This window comes from Pelophylax lessonae (genome assembly GCF_965119305.1).
Source record: "Pelophylax lessonae genome assembly, chromosome: 11".
In the NCBI taxonomy this organism is placed as follows: Eukaryota; Metazoa; Chordata; class Amphibia; order Anura; family Ranidae; genus Pelophylax; species Pelophylax lessonae.
The window spans coordinates 51,209,107-51,227,291 of record NC_138778.1 but is presented as its reverse complement, the minus strand read 5'-3'; the positions used below and the strand labels follow the sequence as shown (position 1 = coordinate 51,227,291).

Below are 18,185 nucleotides of genomic sequence, written 5' to 3'. Positions count from 1 at the left end.
CTACAAAGATCCAACAGAGATTACATTCTGACATGTCCAATACAACAGCCTAAAATAGCTAAACAAACATCTTCAAAAGGGTTGAGTGCTTCACAGGCCCATTAGATTAGAAGTTTTTTTTTTTTTTAATATTGTAGAACATTTCTTCACAATAAAATTCAAAAATAGTGGCCCCTGCGCTATCTAGAGAAAATCAAAACCAGGTGATAGCTACAGCTGCCGATCAGCCTTACCAAAACTGAAGAATGCTATCAAATACGAGGTGGAGCTGCGCTGATCGAATATGAAGGGAAAACATAAATAAATTGGTATTTTGCGCCTGAAAAAAGAATAAAAAAAGAACACAATTCAAAAGCCATGTATATGTGCACCATCCAGTATATAAATAAAAAGTTATAAACTAGGTGTTCAGTTTCTTGTACGTGAAAAAAATCACAGAAACAAAATACAAAAACAAATCGTGTAAATGTGCACTATCAAATATATGAGCAACAAAGGTAAATCCTGTGACAATATAACAATAATCAAGTCCAAATACTGTGGAGTGCACTAACTCACTCCACCGTATTTGGACTTGATTATTGTTATATCGTCACAGGATTTATCACCTTTGTTACTCAGATATTTGATGGTGCACATATACATGATTTGTTTTTGTATTTATTTCTGTAATTTTTTTCACGTACAAGCAACTTAACCCTAGTTTATCACTTTTTATTTATATACTGAATGGTGCACATATACATAGCTTTTGTTGAATTGTGTTTATTTTTTATTCTTTTTTTATTCTTTTTTCAGGCACAAAATACCAGCACACTGACACAATTTGTTTTCCCTTCACATTCGATCAGCGCAGCTCCACCTTGTATTTGAAATTTATTCACAGTAGATTATATTTTACTGATCACAGAAAGAAGGGAAAAAAAGATCTTTTACAATGTGATTCATTATGATAAAAAGGCGGAGTCTTGTATCATGTTAGCCATCGGCTAATGTAGAAAATTTGGAGCCAAAGCAATGTATGGCTCAATTCCATTGCAATTCCTGTACAAATGACATGCAATGTAGTAGACGGCATCAGTGTGAACCAAGCCTAAATTCTTGTCTTCGACTACAGAATTAGTTTATTAATTGTAGAGATCCGAGTGGGAAGGGTTGAGTGGTTTAACAAAAAGGACACAAAGCGGTCAGCCCACGACAGGACTAATGGGCCTATACTATACAATTGTCTTTAGATTTTTTCGTTTAGGATTTACTAAAATCAGGTCAGACCTAAACACTTTCAATTTGTATGCAATCTGGCAGGCCCTTGCATTACATAGTAAAGGTAAAGGTAAATCTAAAGAAAATCTAACAACAAAAGTTGTATAGTGTGTATCCAGCTTAAGAGTTGAGACCATTACTGGAAGATAAAAAGGTATTGCTCTGTACTTGCACAGTCTTTAAGGGGATAAAACACTGGGAAATGTGCATGTGGTACAGAGATGTACTGCATATTTAAAAATGTTGCCTCGACATACATTTAAGAGATTCTCTTAATTGGCTAACTTAATTTTTTTTAGCTGCGGAAGATTTTACCTCCTTCGTGACCAGGCCATTTAGCACTGCGTTAATTTAACTGGTAATTGCGCGGTCATGCAACCCTGTACCCAAACTAAATTTATATAATTTGTTCAAACAAATAGAGCTTTCTTTTGGTGATATTTGATCACCACTGTTTTTTTTTTTTTTTTTGTAATAAATATGAAAAAAAAAAAAAAAAAAGACAAAATATTGGGGGGGAAAAAAATAAATGGGATTTTTGACTTATCGTAAAATCCATTTCTCTGATGTTCATTGATGCACTCCGCTCCTTATCTTGTATCGTTGGGTTATATTGCCCCCCACAGTTGGTAGGACACTAGGCATGAAAAAAAAAAAAATAACTACGCCTATGGGGCAGTCCCAGGGGGTATACTCCAACTCTCAGCTATAGTCAACCAGTTTTGTTACATGCAGTGTCAGAAGAAAGTCAACTCCACAGAGGGGTGGGTGCTGTGTCTGTCAATAATCATCAGAGAAATGGATTTCACGGTAAGTCAAAAATCCCATTTTCGCTTTTGTTCATTGACGGACACAGCTCCTTATCTTCTTCACCGTTGGGACATTCCAAAGCAGTGTCAAACATGAGGGATGGGAGCAGCAAGAAAAACATTCAAGGCTAAACCATAGTCAACCAGGTAACATGGGAGCTCAACCATAAATAACTGGAGCTCACCTGAAAAAAAAACAAAAACAAAAAAAACACAATAAACCCTCAGGGAGAACCATGTCCTCTAAACAGCATCCTGTAAAACCTTGCGGCCAAAAGAAGCATCCGCAGATGCCAACATATCCACCTTGTAAAACTTTATGAAAGTGTGAACTGACGATCAGGTGGCCCGCCTTACAAATCTGCAGCACTGACACATGATGACTGAAGGCCCAGGAGGCCCTAAGCGCCTGAGCAGAATGCGCCTTACCAGGGAAAGGAGGAATCTGACCCTTAATTGAATAGGGCTGAACCACGGTGTCTGATCCATCTGAAAATGGTCGCAGCAGAAGCAGCCAGCCCTTTGAGGTCCCCCTCTGTGAATACAAATAGTGGGTCTGACTTCCTAAAAGACTCCCTAGCTGCCAGGTACACCCAGATTGCCCGAACCACATCCAGGGAATGCAAGGCAATTTCCTTAGGATGTTTAGGCCTGGTACATAGGGAAGGCAATACAATGTCATCATTAAAAAGGAAATCAGAGACGACCTTTAGAAGGAACGATGGACGGACAGGGATGAAGAACCACCTTATCCCTGTGAACCACCAGGAAAGGTTAACGACTAAACAACAGCTCCGACACCCTGCACACAAAAGTAATAGCCACCAAAAAAAGCCACCTTCTGGGACAACATAAGCAGGGGGACCTCCCAAAGTCTTTCGAAGGGAGGTTTCTGAAGAACTGAGGTCCCATGGCGGCAATGGAGACCGCACTGGAGGAGCCAAGTGTGGAACTCTCTGGATAAAGGTACGCAACCAAAGAATGTGTGGTCAATGGACGATGAAAGAAAACCGCCAAGGCTGAAACCTGGCCCTTGTTGGTACTCAAGGCCAGGTGCTGCTCTAGCCCGGTTGGAGGAAAACCAATATCCGAACCACTGAAAAGGAGTGAGGGTAAACCCAAAGAGATTCACACCACGCAATGTACATCTTCTCCTGAGGGATTGCCTGTTTGGAGCTTCCGTGGATGACGTCATTAAGAGCCTCACACGGGGGAAGAGTACCCTTCTTCCGCAGGCCTCTAAGGATATGAAGCCCCGTCGTAGACTGGGGCCATACTTTTTGGCTCAAAAGAGGACTTTTCGTCCCTCAGGGTCTCAAGATGAGGGATCCAAGCCCTTCAAGGCCTCCACCGGAGGTTTCAAGGGGACCTGGTCGAGCAAGCCATAAGCGGGCTCCTCCAGACCTGCGGACAAGGCTTCCTCTGCATGAAGGGGTGCCCTTACCCGTCTATGGGGTGGGGGGGGGATGTCTACGCTGGTTTCCGGATCCATGGACCTCCCTGGTACAGGACAAATGGGTCCACAAAGTCATTCAGTCCGATTACAAGATCGAGTTTCGGTCTTATCCTCCAGAAAAGTTTTTCCCTTCCGACCTGTGCTTGTCTCCAAATCGCTCACGGCTTTAAACAAAATGTTCAAACTTTTTCATGGTCACATTTCTTGAAATAGTTTAACAAGGCAGGTTTTGCCAATGGTACTATTATATTATACACTGCCTGGCCAAAAAAAAAAAAAAAAGGTCACCACCTTGAATTAACTAAGCAACTAAACTATTGGAAAGTTACTGCATGTGCCCAAAGAAAGAGGTCAGCTGTCTACCTGAATATACTGAATGATCAGGTTCATCCATCAATGGATTTTGTTCTTCCCTGATGACATTGGCATATTCCAAGAGGACAATGCCAGGATTCATTGGGCTTAAATCGCAAAAGAGTGGTTGAGGGAGCATGAGACATTTTCAGAACTTAACACTCATTGAGAATCTTTGGGGTGTGCTGGAGAAGGCTTTATGCAGTGGTCTGACTCTTCCATCATCAACACAAGATCTTGGTGAAAAATGAATGCAACACTGGATGGAAATAACTCTTGTGACATTGCAGAAGCTTATCAAAATAATGCCACAGCGAATGCATTCCGTAATCAAAGCCAATGAAATATTGGAATGTGTGACTTTTTATATGGTCAGGAAGTGTATAATATATTCTGTCTTACAAAACTGTTCCAAGCAGAACACCACAGTACAGATCTAGATGGTTATCTGAATCCGAGTTAATTTAACCACTTTAAGACCGGAAGGATTTGCCCCCTTAATGACCAAGCCCTATTTTGCGATTACTGCGTTACTTGAACGGACAATTGCCCGATCGTGCGACGCTATACCCAAATAAAATTGACGTCCTTTTTTTCCCCACGAATAGAGCTTTCTTTAGGTGGTATTTTTATTTTCTGCGCTATAAAAAAAAAAAAAAAAAAAAGCAATATTTTTCACATTCTGCTATATCACATTCTCAAAAAAAAAAAAAACATGTAAAAATCTAAATTTAACATTTTAGGCCAATTTGTTTTCTGCTACATATATCGCAATAAGCGTATTTTGATTGGTTCGCGCAAAAGTTATCGCGTCTACTAATTACAGGAAAGATTTGTCATTTTTATTTTTTTTTACTAGTAATGGTGGCAAACTGCGATTTTTTGCGGGACTGCGACATTGCGGCGGACAGATCGGACCCCTGACATTTTTGACAATTTTGGGGGTACCAGTGACATTACTACAGTAATCAGTGCTAAAAATATGCACTGTTACTGTAATAATGACACTGGCAGGGAAGGGGTCAACAGTATAGGTGATCAAAGGGTTAAATGTGACCCTAGGGGAGTCATGGCTTCTGAGGTGACCATAGAGACATGTGATCCTATATATCAGGATCACAGGGGCTCTATGATAATTCCAGGGAGAAGGACGGTTGGCTGTGTTTCCAGCAGCTGACCATCCTTCTCCCTCAGCGGGGAGCGATTGCAGGTGTCAGGCAGCAATGGGAGCCGCCTGACCCGCGCATCAGCTTCACCACCCCCTATCTTCCCACGCGTGACCGACTTGGATATACGTCGGTTTGCGCAGGAGAGCCACCCTGCCACAGTAAAAAGGTGGCGGGGTGGTCGGGAAGTGGCTAAGCATAATCTACAGTGCCTTGCAAAAGTATTACCCCCTTGGCATTTTTCGTGTTTTGTTGCCTCACAACCTGGAATTAACATGGATTGTTTGAGGATTTGCATCATTTATTTACAGAACATGCCCACAACTTTGAAGAGGTTTTTTTTTTTTTTGTGAAGCAAACAACAAATAGGACAAAATAACAGAAAATGTCAATGTGCATAACTATTCACCCCCCTAAAGTCAATACTTTGTAGAGCCACCTTTTGCGGCAATCACAGCTCCAAGTCGCTTTGCATAAGTCTCTATGAGCTTGGCACATCTTACCACTGGGATTTTTGCCCATTCCTCCTTGCAAAACTGCTCCAGTTCCTTCAAGTTGGATGGCTTGCACTTGTGAACAGCAATCTTTAAGTCTGATCACAGATTGACTATTGGATTGATGTCTGGGCTTTGACTAGGCCATTCCAACACATTTACATTTACATGTTTCCACTTAAACCACTCAATTGTTGCTTTAGCAGTGTGTTTGGGGTCATTGTCCTGCCTTAAATCACAGAGTGGTACAGGTTTTGCTCAAGAATATCCCTGTATTTAGCACCATCCATCTTTCCTCAACTCTGACCAGTTTCCCAGTCCCGGCTGCTGAAAAACATCCGCACAGCATGATGCTGCCACCACCATGTTTCACCGTGGGGATGGTGTTCTTTGGGTGATGTGATGTGTTGGGTTTGCGCCAGACAGCGTTTTCTTTGATGGCCAAAAAGTTCAATTTTAGTCTCATCAGACCAGAGCACCTTCCTCCATACATTTTGGGAGTCTCCCACATGCCTTTTCGCAAACTCAAAACGTGCCATTTCGTTTTTTGCTGAAAGTAATGGCTTTCTTCTTTCAAAAAAAGGTGTGTATATGTAATAAGTCATGTGACACTTAGATTGCACACAGGTGGACATCAATTCACTAATTATGTGACTTCTGAAGGTAATTGGTTGTACCAGAGCTTTTTCATAGCAAAGGGGGGTGAATACATACACATGCCAATTTTCTGTTTTCGATTTCTAAAAAATTGTTTTATGTATATATTTTTTTCATTTCACTTCACCAACTTAGACTATTGTATTCGGACTCATCACATATAATTCAGATTAACAAAACATTAAACTTAAGGCTGTAATGTAACAAAATAGTTAAGAAGTCAAGTGGGTGAATACTTTTGCAAGGCACTGTAAATTGCTGAACCCCGATGAAGGGGAGTCTGTTGATCCCCCGGAACGTAATGGATTTTTTCAGCTACAAATCAATTTGATTAAAAAAAAAAAAAAAAAACGTTGGACTCTTTAATGTTTGCTTGGCACTTTCATTGCACAATATAAAATATTGTCTTATTGACACAACTGTACTTGTACACACAATTTTTTTTTGTTCAACCCAGCAGCCTTAAAAAAAAAACAAAAACAAACAAAAATGGAGGTGGTCGCTGTACTAACTATGCAATGTTAGTACAGTGATTCCCCCCTTGCTGTGCTATTGTGTTCTGACACGGGGACCGCCCGCCAGAACACACTGGTCAGCACTCACAGCCATTGTACGTTCCTCCACATCAAAGGCTTGTGCGAGCCTCACAGAACAGGCACCTGAAGCCTGGGGATCGCCGTGTCACCCAGAGACACAGCGGATCATATGACCAGGTACAAGACCAGCTGGTTCTGATCACCACCATACCCCAATACCAATGTCACGATCATCTGCATATACCATACCAGCGTCCCGATTACCTGCATATACAATACCAGCATCTCAATCACCTGCATATACAATACCAGCATCCCGATCACCTGCATATACAATACCAGCGTCCCGATCACCGCCATACCCCATGCCAGCGTCCCTATCACCGCCATACCAGCATCCCGATCACCGCCATACCCCATACCAGTGCCCCGATCACCGCCATACCAGCGTCCCAATCACCGCCATACCCCATACCAGCGTCCCGATCACCGCCATACCCCATACCAGCGTCCCGATCACCGCCATACCCCATACCAGCGTCCCGATCACCGCCATACCCCATACCAGCGTCCCGATCACCGCCATACCCCATACCAGCGTCCCAATCACCGCCATACCCCATACCAGCGTCCCAATCACCGCCATACCCCATACCAGCGTCCCAATCACCGCCATACCCCATACCAGTGTCCCGATCACCGCCATACCCCATACCAGCGTCCCGATCACCGCCATACCAGCGTCCCGATCACCGCCATACCCCATACCAGCGTCCCGATCACCACAATACCAATATCTTGATCACCACCATATACCACATGAGCGTCCCAATCACCGCAATACCCCATACCAGCCCCCCGATCACCGCCATACCCCATACCAACCAGCGTCGCGATCACCGCCATACCTCATACCAGTGTCCCGATCACCGCCATACCCCATACCAGCGTCCCGATCACCGCCATACCCCATACCAATATCTTGTTCCCCACCATATACCATACTAGCGTCCCGATCACCGCCATACCCCATACCAGCGTCCCGATACATCCATACCCCATACCAATATCTTGATAACCACCATATACCATACTAGCGTCCTGTTCACCGCCATACCCATACTAAGATCCTGATCACTGCTATACCCTATACCAGTGATGGCGAACCTTGGCACCCTTGATGTTTTGGAACAACATTTCCCATGATGCTCAACTACACTGCAGAGTGCATGAGAATCATGGGAAATGCAGTTCCAAAAAATCTGGGGTGCTAAGGTTCACCATCACTGCCCTATACCACCTGATCACCGCCATACACCATACTAGCGTCTTGATCACAGTCATTCCATGCCAACATCCTGATCAGCCCCATACACCATACTAGCGTCCTGATCATTACCATACCCCCTATAGCAGCGTCCTGATCACCCCAATACCCCGTACCTGCATCCTGATCACCGCCATACCAGTATCAGTGTCCCCAAATGTTTATCACCTGTGTGGATCTTTAAAATGCAGCCTCTTGAGAGGAGGTACACAGAGGCAGCATTTTAAAGACACACAGGAGATATTATTCTGTAAAAAAAAAATGGAGTGGTAATTCCTTACTTTTAACCAAGAATAAAGCTTAATACACAGTGAGCACTATTAGGATTATTCTCTTCTGGGTACAGTAATAATGGACATAAAAGTATGAGCAATTGATATACTAATTCCCTATTGTAGGTATTGATGAGCAATTGATACACTAATTTCACTATTGTTGGTATTGATATAAACAGTGGATATTGCAGAATTTGAGAATTTGTGGGTCTACGTTTACATTAGTATATTCCGCAGTACTGTATTTTAATATAGTTCTTAATACACAAGTGTAGGTGCAAACTTTTTTACTGTCAGCAGCAAGAATATATATTTCTTTATTTTTAATTTTTTTCCTTTCTGTGGCATTAGCAGCAACCATATATACACACACACTTTCACATTACTATTTGCGCTGGAGATTTTCACAATTTATAATGAAGTACTTGCTAGTAATCTCACAAAACTGAATCAGCTTTTGATTCCAACGAATACTGCATAAAAAAAAAATGACATATACATGATCTGCAAAAAAATGGATCAATACTTTTATTAAATGCAATACAAACTTCACTTGTAAAAAACATAGAGGTTAAGACAGAAACATCCAACAGCTCCACTGCAATCACAGACCTGAGGTTTGGAGAAGTCTCGGTCCATGCACCATTGCACAAAATATCTCTTGGCAGCCTCCAGGCTCTTCTCGTCCATCCTCTTACAGTAAACGCGGATTATCTGTTCGGCAAACTTCTCTGGCAAAAGCTGAGACACCTGGGGATGTCAAGTAACAAATCTCAGAGAGAGTCACATACAAAAGTGTGACATGTTATCACATTTACACACACTGTCTATATTACACTTTCTAACATTTTTAAACAATCCCTTTTTTAAATGCAGTAAGTTGTCCTAAATGCATATCACTGACCCCGGATTAGATCAACCAATTCCGCAAACTGACCTAGGCCAGTCACTTTAGGGCCTGTGTCAATGGGCTTTTTTTCACGTCAGAACTGCTTTAAGCCAAAAGGATTCCAAAAGCAGCTTGAAGCAGGTTGACGCAGTTGAGGAGGTCAAATTGAAGACTAAGTGAATCTGAATGATGTAGGAAGAGTCAATGTATGCTGAATCCCCTTTAAAGCAAGCTGCATTTGCACATTGACACTAGTATTAAGTAGTACTGCATGTGTGGCTTTCTCTACTGCAAAGTGTAAAGGAGAATGTCTGTTTGTAGTCTCAAGAAGCAATCGGTGGGCAAGTGGAGGCTAGCTGGGGACAACGTATACCAAGTAATGTTGCCGCTTTAATAATCATGGGAACCTGGAGGTCTCCCATAATTAGATTGAATTATGTAAAAAAATTTGTACTTTTTCACCAAACTTTCATTAATTGTAATTCCTCGCAAAATTTTGAGCCAGCTATTCTCTAATCAATTCCGCTGCCTACAAATGGAATTTGCTCGAACTTCAGGGGGCCCCATCTTTGAAAATGCTGACTGCCTTAGAATGCTGTCCAAATCTGAACAATGTATTTATCTTACAGCCAAAAGGCCTCATTTATATGGCTGTACCCAGGGCCGGTGCAAGGATTTTTGACACCCTAGGCGAAACCTAATTTTGCTGCCCCCTTGGCTCCTCCCCCTCGGCTCCACCTCCTATGCCCTGCACATGTATACCCCACGATCCAACCTGGGGGTGTCGTTAACTTTGAATTGACACCCCCAGCCTTTCACATATGGCAGTGTGAACTGCCTGTGCTGTGAATGCGATGCTGGAACACGCAGTAGATTCGCAGCGTTCCCATATCGCAATAGTGTGAGCCGGTTCACACTTGTGCGATGCGGGAACGCTGCGAATATGCAGTGTGTTCCCGCATCGCATCCGCACATCTGGCAGTTCACACTGCCATATGCGATACGCAGGGGGTGTCAATTAAGAGCCGGTTCACATTATTGTGGCTTCGGAGATCGCATGTAATTTGGAGCGCACTGCTCCTTGATTACATGCGATCTCATGTGCGGATGCAAATTCAGCCATACACTTTGTATGGCTGAATTCGCACTGTATCCGCACCAAAGACGCACAGGACCCTTTTTTTCAGCTGCATCAGGATCGGATCGCACAGTGGTTCACACTTGTGCGATCCGATCCTGTGCGAACTGTCAGATCGCACTGCGATATGCGATCAAACTGGGGGTGTCGTTAACATTTAATTGACACCCCCTGCGTATCGCATATGGCAGTGTGAACTGCCAGATGTGCGGGTGCGGATGCGATGCGGGAACAGGCTGCAAATTCGCAGCCTTCCCGCATTGCACAAGTGTGAACCAAGCCTAAAAGTTAAACGACACCTCCAGTTGCGATCGCACATCGCAGTGCGATCTGCAAGTTCGCAGAGAATCGGATTGCACAAGTGTGAACCACTGTGCGATCCGATTCTGATGCGGCTCAAAAAAAGGCTCATGTGCGAGTTTGCTGTGGATGCGCTGCAAATTCAGCCATACAAAGTGTATGGCTGAACTCGCATCCGCACATGAGATTGCATGTAATGAAGGAGCAGTGCGCTCCTAATTAGATGCGATCTCGCAAACCGCACAAGTGTGAACCGGCACTTAGTCTGCAGACTGAACAAAAAAAATCTTTAAGTACTGTATATGGCCAGCTTTACTGAAATCAGATGTCTAACTTAATAGCAGTCAGAAATAACCACCTTAACACCCTCCCCCCCGGCCCCCGGATCAGGGTAGCTTCTAATTCTAAACCAAGATCTTAGACTCTGAGACTCCGTGAGAGAGTTAGTAACAGAGACAGACATGGACATCAGACTGAAAAAAAGTCAGCGGCGGACACTTGCCGATCACAGTGAGTCTGTCAGTGATTGATTATATAGTACAGAGACCAGAGAGGCTCGCTGCTGCACAGCACAGGGGAGAGGGAGGGAGAGACTGAGAAGGGGAATTGAAACCAGTGGCCAGGCGCCCTAGGCGGCTGCCTAACTTGCCTAGTGGTAGCGCCGGCCCTGGCTGTACCTATCAAAACACCCATGCAAAGGGCCATCTTTGCCTGCACGAAACACCTTTGTGCGTTTTGGGACACGGACTACAACCGCTCCGCTATCAAACTGGGACCAGCAGCTGGGTTAGTGCAGACATGAGTGAGACTGCCATCTCATTGTCCACACCCCTTAGGTGGACTGCGGAAATAGAGCTCAGGTTTGCTTCTGCCCAGGAAAAAAGGTTCGCTGTCAGCTGCATCAGGGACGGGCACCGTGTCCCACCTTGTTGACATAAGCGACCGCCACCACGTTGTCCGATAGGACTTGTACATGGTGTGCGTTCAGGTCTTTGGAGAACACTCTTAGGGCTTCCCAGATTGCCCTCAGTTCTCGCCAATTGGCCGATTCCCGAGATTTCCTCCTGGGCCATCCTCCCTGGGCCATCCTCGTTCCCCAGTGGGCTCCCCAACCCCAGGTACTGGCGTCCGTAGTTATCCGGACGGATATTGGGAAGGACCACTGAAAGCCTCCCCAGAGGTTCTCTTCTTTCCTCCACCACCAGGAGCGATTGCTTGGCTTTTGGAGATAAACGGATGGTCTTGTCCAGGGATTGTTGTCTCCCGTCCCAAACTCTCAGGATGTTGGCCTGGAGACACCGAAAGTGAGCTCTTGCCCAAGGAACAGCTGGGATTGTTGCCGCCAGGAACCCTAGGCCTGACATAGCTGTCCTGATGGACAGTGACATGTTGGATTGCAGGGCGGCCGCTGTCGCCTTTACCTTTTCCCCCTTTTCTAGAGTGAGAAAAACTTTCTGCTCTATCGAATTTATCCTGTACCCCAGATAGCACAACTCTTGTGTTGGGATCAGGTTGGATTTGTCCTTGTTGATTAACCAACCCAGGTCCTCCAAGAACCGGGTGGCTACCCGTAAGTCTTCTTGTAACTGGGGAAAGGAATGGGCAAAGATAAAAAGGTCGTCCAGATACGGAATGACCGAGATTCCCCTTAGTCTTAAGGGAGCCAGTGCCTCTGCCAGAACTTTGGTGAAAATCCTGGGAGAAGAACTCAGTCTGAATGGCAGGGCTCTGAACTGCAGATTGCGAACAGCACTCCCCATCTTATCGCTATTCTTAAAAGTTTTTGAGACTTCTTATGAATCGGGATATGAAGATAGGCATCCCTTAGATCCAGGGAAGCCATAAAGTAATTTGGGGGAGCATGGCTTTCACCGTAAAGATGGTTTCCATCCAGGAATTTCTTGTAGGTCACCCATCTGTTCAGAGATTTCAGGTTCAGGATTAGCCGAAAATTCCCCGACTGCTTTTTCACCACAAAGACGTGCGAGTAGAAACCCATGTTTGTTTCTTCTTGGGGCACTGGAACAAGAACTCTCTGGTCCACAAGGTCGCCAATTTGCGACAACAGTGCAGACGCCTTTAGGGGATCTTTGGGAGGGGAGGTCAGAACTGTTCTTGCGGGTGGAATACCCTGAAACTGAATCCGATAACCTTCCCTGATAATCCTCAGTATGAACCTGTTTTGGGTCATGCTTTCCCACTGTGGGAGGAACTGACCCAACCTTCCCCCCACCGGGACCCGGTCATTGGGGTTTAGGGGTTTTTTTTAGGAGAGGAAAAGAGAATACCCTTCTTTTGTTGTCCTCTCCCCCACTGCTTTTTAGTGGCTGGCATTTTGGAAGTTTGCCCTTGTGGTCTTTGGGGACGAAAAAAACGTCGCTCTGGAGCTTTCTTGGGCTTTGTTGGAAAAGCTTTCTTCCCGTCAGCTGTTCGGTCTAGGACCTTCTCTAGGTCTGGACAGAATAAGAGGTCCCCTTCAAAGGGAATACCACAAAGCTTCGTCTTGGACGCTAAGTCCCCTGACCATGACTTCAACCACAAGGCCCTACGTGAAGAATTCACCAGGGCTGCAGTTCTGGCGGACAACTTGACCGATTCTGCCAAAGCATCTGCCATATACCTGGCCGCTTTTGACCGCATAGGAAGGGAATCCAGAATTTCCTAACGGGAAGTCCCTCCTTCCAGATGGGCTTTAAGTTGATCCAGCCAAACCTCCAGATTTCTGGCCACCACTGTTGTGGCCATAGCTGGCTTTAGGTTAGCCATAACTGCCTCCCATGACCTTTTAAGGAGAACCTCTATTCTCTTATCCATAGGCTCTTTGAGGACACCTATATCCTCAAAGGCCAGGTCTGTAGATTTGGCGCATTGTGAGAAGGCTGCATCCAGCTTGGGAACCTTGTTCCAAATACAAGAGGGATCCTCGTTAAAGGGAAACCTCCTCTTTAAGCTTTTTGGGAAAAACATCTTTTCAGGCTCCACCCACTCCTTCTTAATGGAGTCTGACAAAGTGTCATGTACCGGAAATACCCTAGACTGAGTTTCTTTCAGGGTTTGGTACATTTTGTCATGTAGGGACAGAGAGACCTGCTCTTCCTTAATTTCTAAGGTCTCATAAATCACTCCTAGTAAAGCATCAACTTCCTCCAGTGATAACTTATACCTAGGAGATTTAGTCCCTAACTCAAGGACCTCCCTGGAAGAAGCTGCCTCACTAAGCTCTTCAAGGGAATCAGTCCTCTGCTTCTACACCCTCCTCTGGGGCTGAAACTAGGGGGCTTCTGCTGGCTGTTTGGGGGTCTCTATGTTAATCAGCATAGTTTTAATTGCTTTCATCTCCTTTTGGACTCCTGCAATTAAATCCTTGCATGCCCCTGTTGACTCCTTATAGACCAATTTGTCTATACAGGGTTTACAAAGGGGTTTACTCCAGCCCTCTTTAAACTTAGCAGCACAGGCCGGGCATCTTTTCTTCCCTGAAGGTTTCTCTGTGTCTTTGGGCTGAGCCTGAAGACGAGAAGAGGGGAAAAAACAAGGCAATAGTGAGACCCTTAACAGAAAAAAACAAGGAGGGGGATAAACTACAATAGCCACCCCCTCCCCCTGCCAGAGAAGCTAAGCCAGAGTTCCTAGGCTCATTAGCCCGGACTCAGCTTTGAGGGGGGGGGGGGGGAGCATAAAAACAAACTGGGGAATCACAGCATTCTGAGGGCCCCTGTACTCACCCCCCCTCTCCCAGCTTAGTAGGCTACCTTTGTGACACCTACCTGAGCTGGGATGGCGCCACCACCGCTGGGTCCTGCAGTCTCCATGAGAGAGGCCGCTTCCTCCTGCAGCATCCCGCCATTGCGTTCTTGCCCAGGGAAGCCTCGCCGACCTGCAGCGGTTTCAGCAGTTTAAATAAACCACCATGGCTCCGGCGTCATCACCGCTGTGAGAGCCGGAACCGGAAGTGATGCACCGGAAGCCCCGCCCTCCTCCGATGCGCTCCAAAGGCCGGAACTCGAGGCCTGCGCAAGCGCCCACTGCCTGTCTGAAGCCCTCGGTACATCGCTGCGGGCAGTGGACATAGCCCTCCCCGGGCTCCAGGAGGAGATGCGCCGGATACAGCCTCGCCGGCCACCGGGGGCCCCCATCGCTGACCTCCCTCTCTGAACAGGACAGGTACAGCAGAGCTCCACACCCACCTCCTCCTCCGGGGAGGAAACACAAAAGACTGGGGAAGATGGTGGGTGTCCGCCCCTTTATTCACCTGATCCTTTGTGTTTCCTGTCTCCGGAGGTGGAGCCTATATCTCCTGTGCTGTCCTGGACAGACGACTGGAGAAAAAAACGTTTATGAGCAGAAAAGGAGGGACCCCGCTCAGAACTGGGTGTCTTACCCTTGGAGGGTTGAGGAAGAAGAGTACTCTTCCCGCCAGTCAGGCCCTTGATCAACTCATCCAATGAGTCACCAAACAACCTGTCTCCCAGAAAGGGGAGATCAGCTAAGGCTTTTTTAGAAGCTTGGTCAGCCGACCATCTCTTCAACCAGACCATGTGTCTTAAAACAATGCCCACGGCCGAGACCCTGTCCAAAAGGGGAGCCGTATCCAAAGACGCATCACACAGGAACACAAGAGCCTAGATCACCTGGTCCAACAGTTCCAGCTGTTCCGGGGGAACAGTCTCGGGGTCCAAAGACTTCTGCAAACCCCTAATCAGTTTTGTCACCGTCTGTGAGACTAGCACAGACACAAAAAACGGTTTCAAATTGGAACCCGCCAGCACGTGAAGATGGCAGGAAAGGGATTCCACCCGCCTGTCCACTGGATCCGTAAAAACTGGGGAATCCTCCACAGGCACAAGGGTAGATTTGTTTAATCTGGAAACAGGATGGTCCACTTTAGGTGGCACCGTTCAACGGTTGGAGACCTTTTCAGCAAATGGATACCGGTGTTTAAAGCGTTTTGGCACCACAAACACGTGCTTAACGGGCCGCCATTGGTCATTCACAATATCGTGAAAAGTGCTGGGACAAGGGAAAACCCTGTCAGCTTTTGGAGACTTCTGGGAGCCAAAAGCCACCCGCGTCCCTGCCGGCATGGGCTTATCAGACAATTTTAAAGTATCCCGCACTGAACTAATCAGGGCAGGAAGGGGAGCATCCGGGGCAACCACATCTGCCTCTGAATCAGAGGAAACCTCCACAGATGGAGAAGACTATAGCCTGCAATGCTGATAAATGTATTCTGACATGGGGGGGGGGGGGGGTCTCCCTGATGTCAGAATACAAAAGCTCAGCAGGGAAGTTTCCCTCATCCACAGGAAGTGTGTGGGTAGTGTAATTGAGTAGGGCCCATAAGGCAGCCCATAGATAATAGATTTTTGAACATATGTGTGTAAATTCTCATCAGTACATTCGTGGATTGACAAGTGCCTTTTGAAAGCACTTAAAGAAAATGTGTTTTAACAATTGTTTTAAGTGAATGGACTTTCCAAAACATTCACTATTAGGAGTTTGATCATTTGAGAACATATATTCAATCCAATGCCTTTTAATTCTCACAACTGCACTAAAAAATGCCAGTTGGACCCCACTAACAGATAACAAAAAATATATAAATATATATTATATTATATTATATATATATATATCAAACATTTTTAAAATGAAACATTTCTAACAAAATTCTGCTAGTAAATGGCCTGCGTTAGAATATTTTTCTTTTTTACTTTACAGATCTGTGAGAGTTGTATTCTATCTTGTGTAAAAAACAAACCTCTTTATAAACCTGGAACCTTATTGAACAAAACAAAGGCTTTTGTTCCAGCTGCTTGCGACCCCCTGCCCTTTCTAATTATTTAAGAGAGAGAAGATACCTATAAGAGCCAGTTCACACTACTCCGACTCAAAGTCGCCCAAACTTTGGGCGACTTTGAAGTCGCCCGTGCAGCACGACTTCATCGCGGCTTGCAAACGACTTCTTATAATAGAAGTCAATGCAAGTTGCTCCGACTTCGCCCAAAAATAGTGCATGAACCTTTTTCTAAGTCAGAGCGACTTGAGTCGCTCTGATTAGAACGGTTCCATTGCACAGCATGGAGAGCTACTTGTCAGGCGCTTGGTCGCCTGACAAGTTGGAGTAGTGTGAACCGGCTCTAACAGATCTGTTTACACAAGTCTAAATAACCTGACGAAGACATCCCTGAGAGGTGCCATACAATGTCTCCAGCCTTTATCCACTCAAAAGGTCACTGGACAAAACACAACTGGCCTTGTGGTTTTTTTTTGTGGACAACAAAAAAGGGTAGAAAAATACAAGAATTTCCATCACAGAATGGCATGTTGCAAACAATATTTTATAGACACATAAACCATGGTTACACAGGATAATACAGAAAGTGGGAAATTTTGTAGGACTCCTCCACCAGAATACAGTTGGGTTGGGAGTGCATGCAGAGTGTTCAATGGCCCAAGGCTTTTCCAATTAAAAAGGATCCATTTGGAGGTGATGAGACTGATCTGATCCATGTTTGACAAAAAATGAATTTTTGTAAAATCTTACCGTAAAATCCTTTTCTCTTAGCTCATTGACAGACGTAGTCCTCGGTGATACAGCACCTTCGGGTTATGTTGCCTCCACAGGAGCAGGACTAGACAGGAAATAAAAATGCTCTGGCCACACCCCAGGGGCAGTCCCCGAGGGTATATCCTCTCTCTCTCAGCCACAGCAAATCAGTTATGTCACAAAAGCAGTGCTTAGAGAATTTAACCCAACCCAACTCAAAAACAGAGGGGCGGGGACTACGTCTGTCAATGAGCTAAGAGAAAAGGATTTTACGGTAAGATTTTACAAAAATCCATTTTTCTCTATCGCTCATTGACAGACGTAGTCCTCGGTGATACAGCACCTTCGGGAAGTCCCAGAGCAGTATCACAAATGAGGGGTGGGAAAATGGAAATCAAATCCCAATCTAGAAGGCCCAACCGGTGCCAACTAGAAGTTTACAATGCTCATCCTTAATGATGAGACTCAACAAAAAGAAATTTTTCAAACAGAAAAAAACCCTCGAGGTAGACCACCGGTCTCCTCAAATTGCGGCCTGCAAAACCTTGCGGCCAAATGAGGCATCCGCCGATGCCATCACATCAATTTTATAGAATTTTGTAAAGGTATGTACCGACGACCAGGTGGCCGCCTTACATACCTGGACCACTGACGCCTGATGGCGAAAGGCCCAGGAAGTACTGAGCGTTCGAGTGGAGTGCGCCCTAACAGGGAACGGAGGACTCTGACCCTTAATAGAATAAGCCTGTACCACCGTCTGTCTAATCCATTTGGCAATGGTCGCGGCAGATGCAGGCAACCCCTTTCTGGGGCCATCCGTGATCACAAAAAGTGAATCCGTCTTACGGAATGATTCCGTAGCTTTCAGGTATACCCAGATTGCCCGAACCACATCCAAGGAATGCAACGCATGTTCCCGATGATGATTGGGCTGAGGACACAAGGAAGGTAGTACAATATCTTCATTCAGA

At 45.3% G+C, this 18,185-nt stretch overlaps 1 protein-coding gene across 1 annotated transcript in view; it reads right to left on the bottom strand.

Annotated features, from left to right (window-relative positions):
* Positions 1 to 18,185, bottom strand: part of SAMHD1 (SAM and HD domain containing deoxynucleoside triphosphate triphosphohydrolase 1) — a 140,200-nt gene that overhangs the window by 325 nt on the left and 121,690 nt on the right. The window contains exon 15 of the mRNA XM_082271899.1: positions 8,950 to 9,087. Coding sequence (XP_082128025.1) covers positions 8,950 to 9,087 — 138 coding nt within the window. The remainder of the gene's footprint in view (positions 1 to 8,949; positions 9,088 to 18,185) is intronic.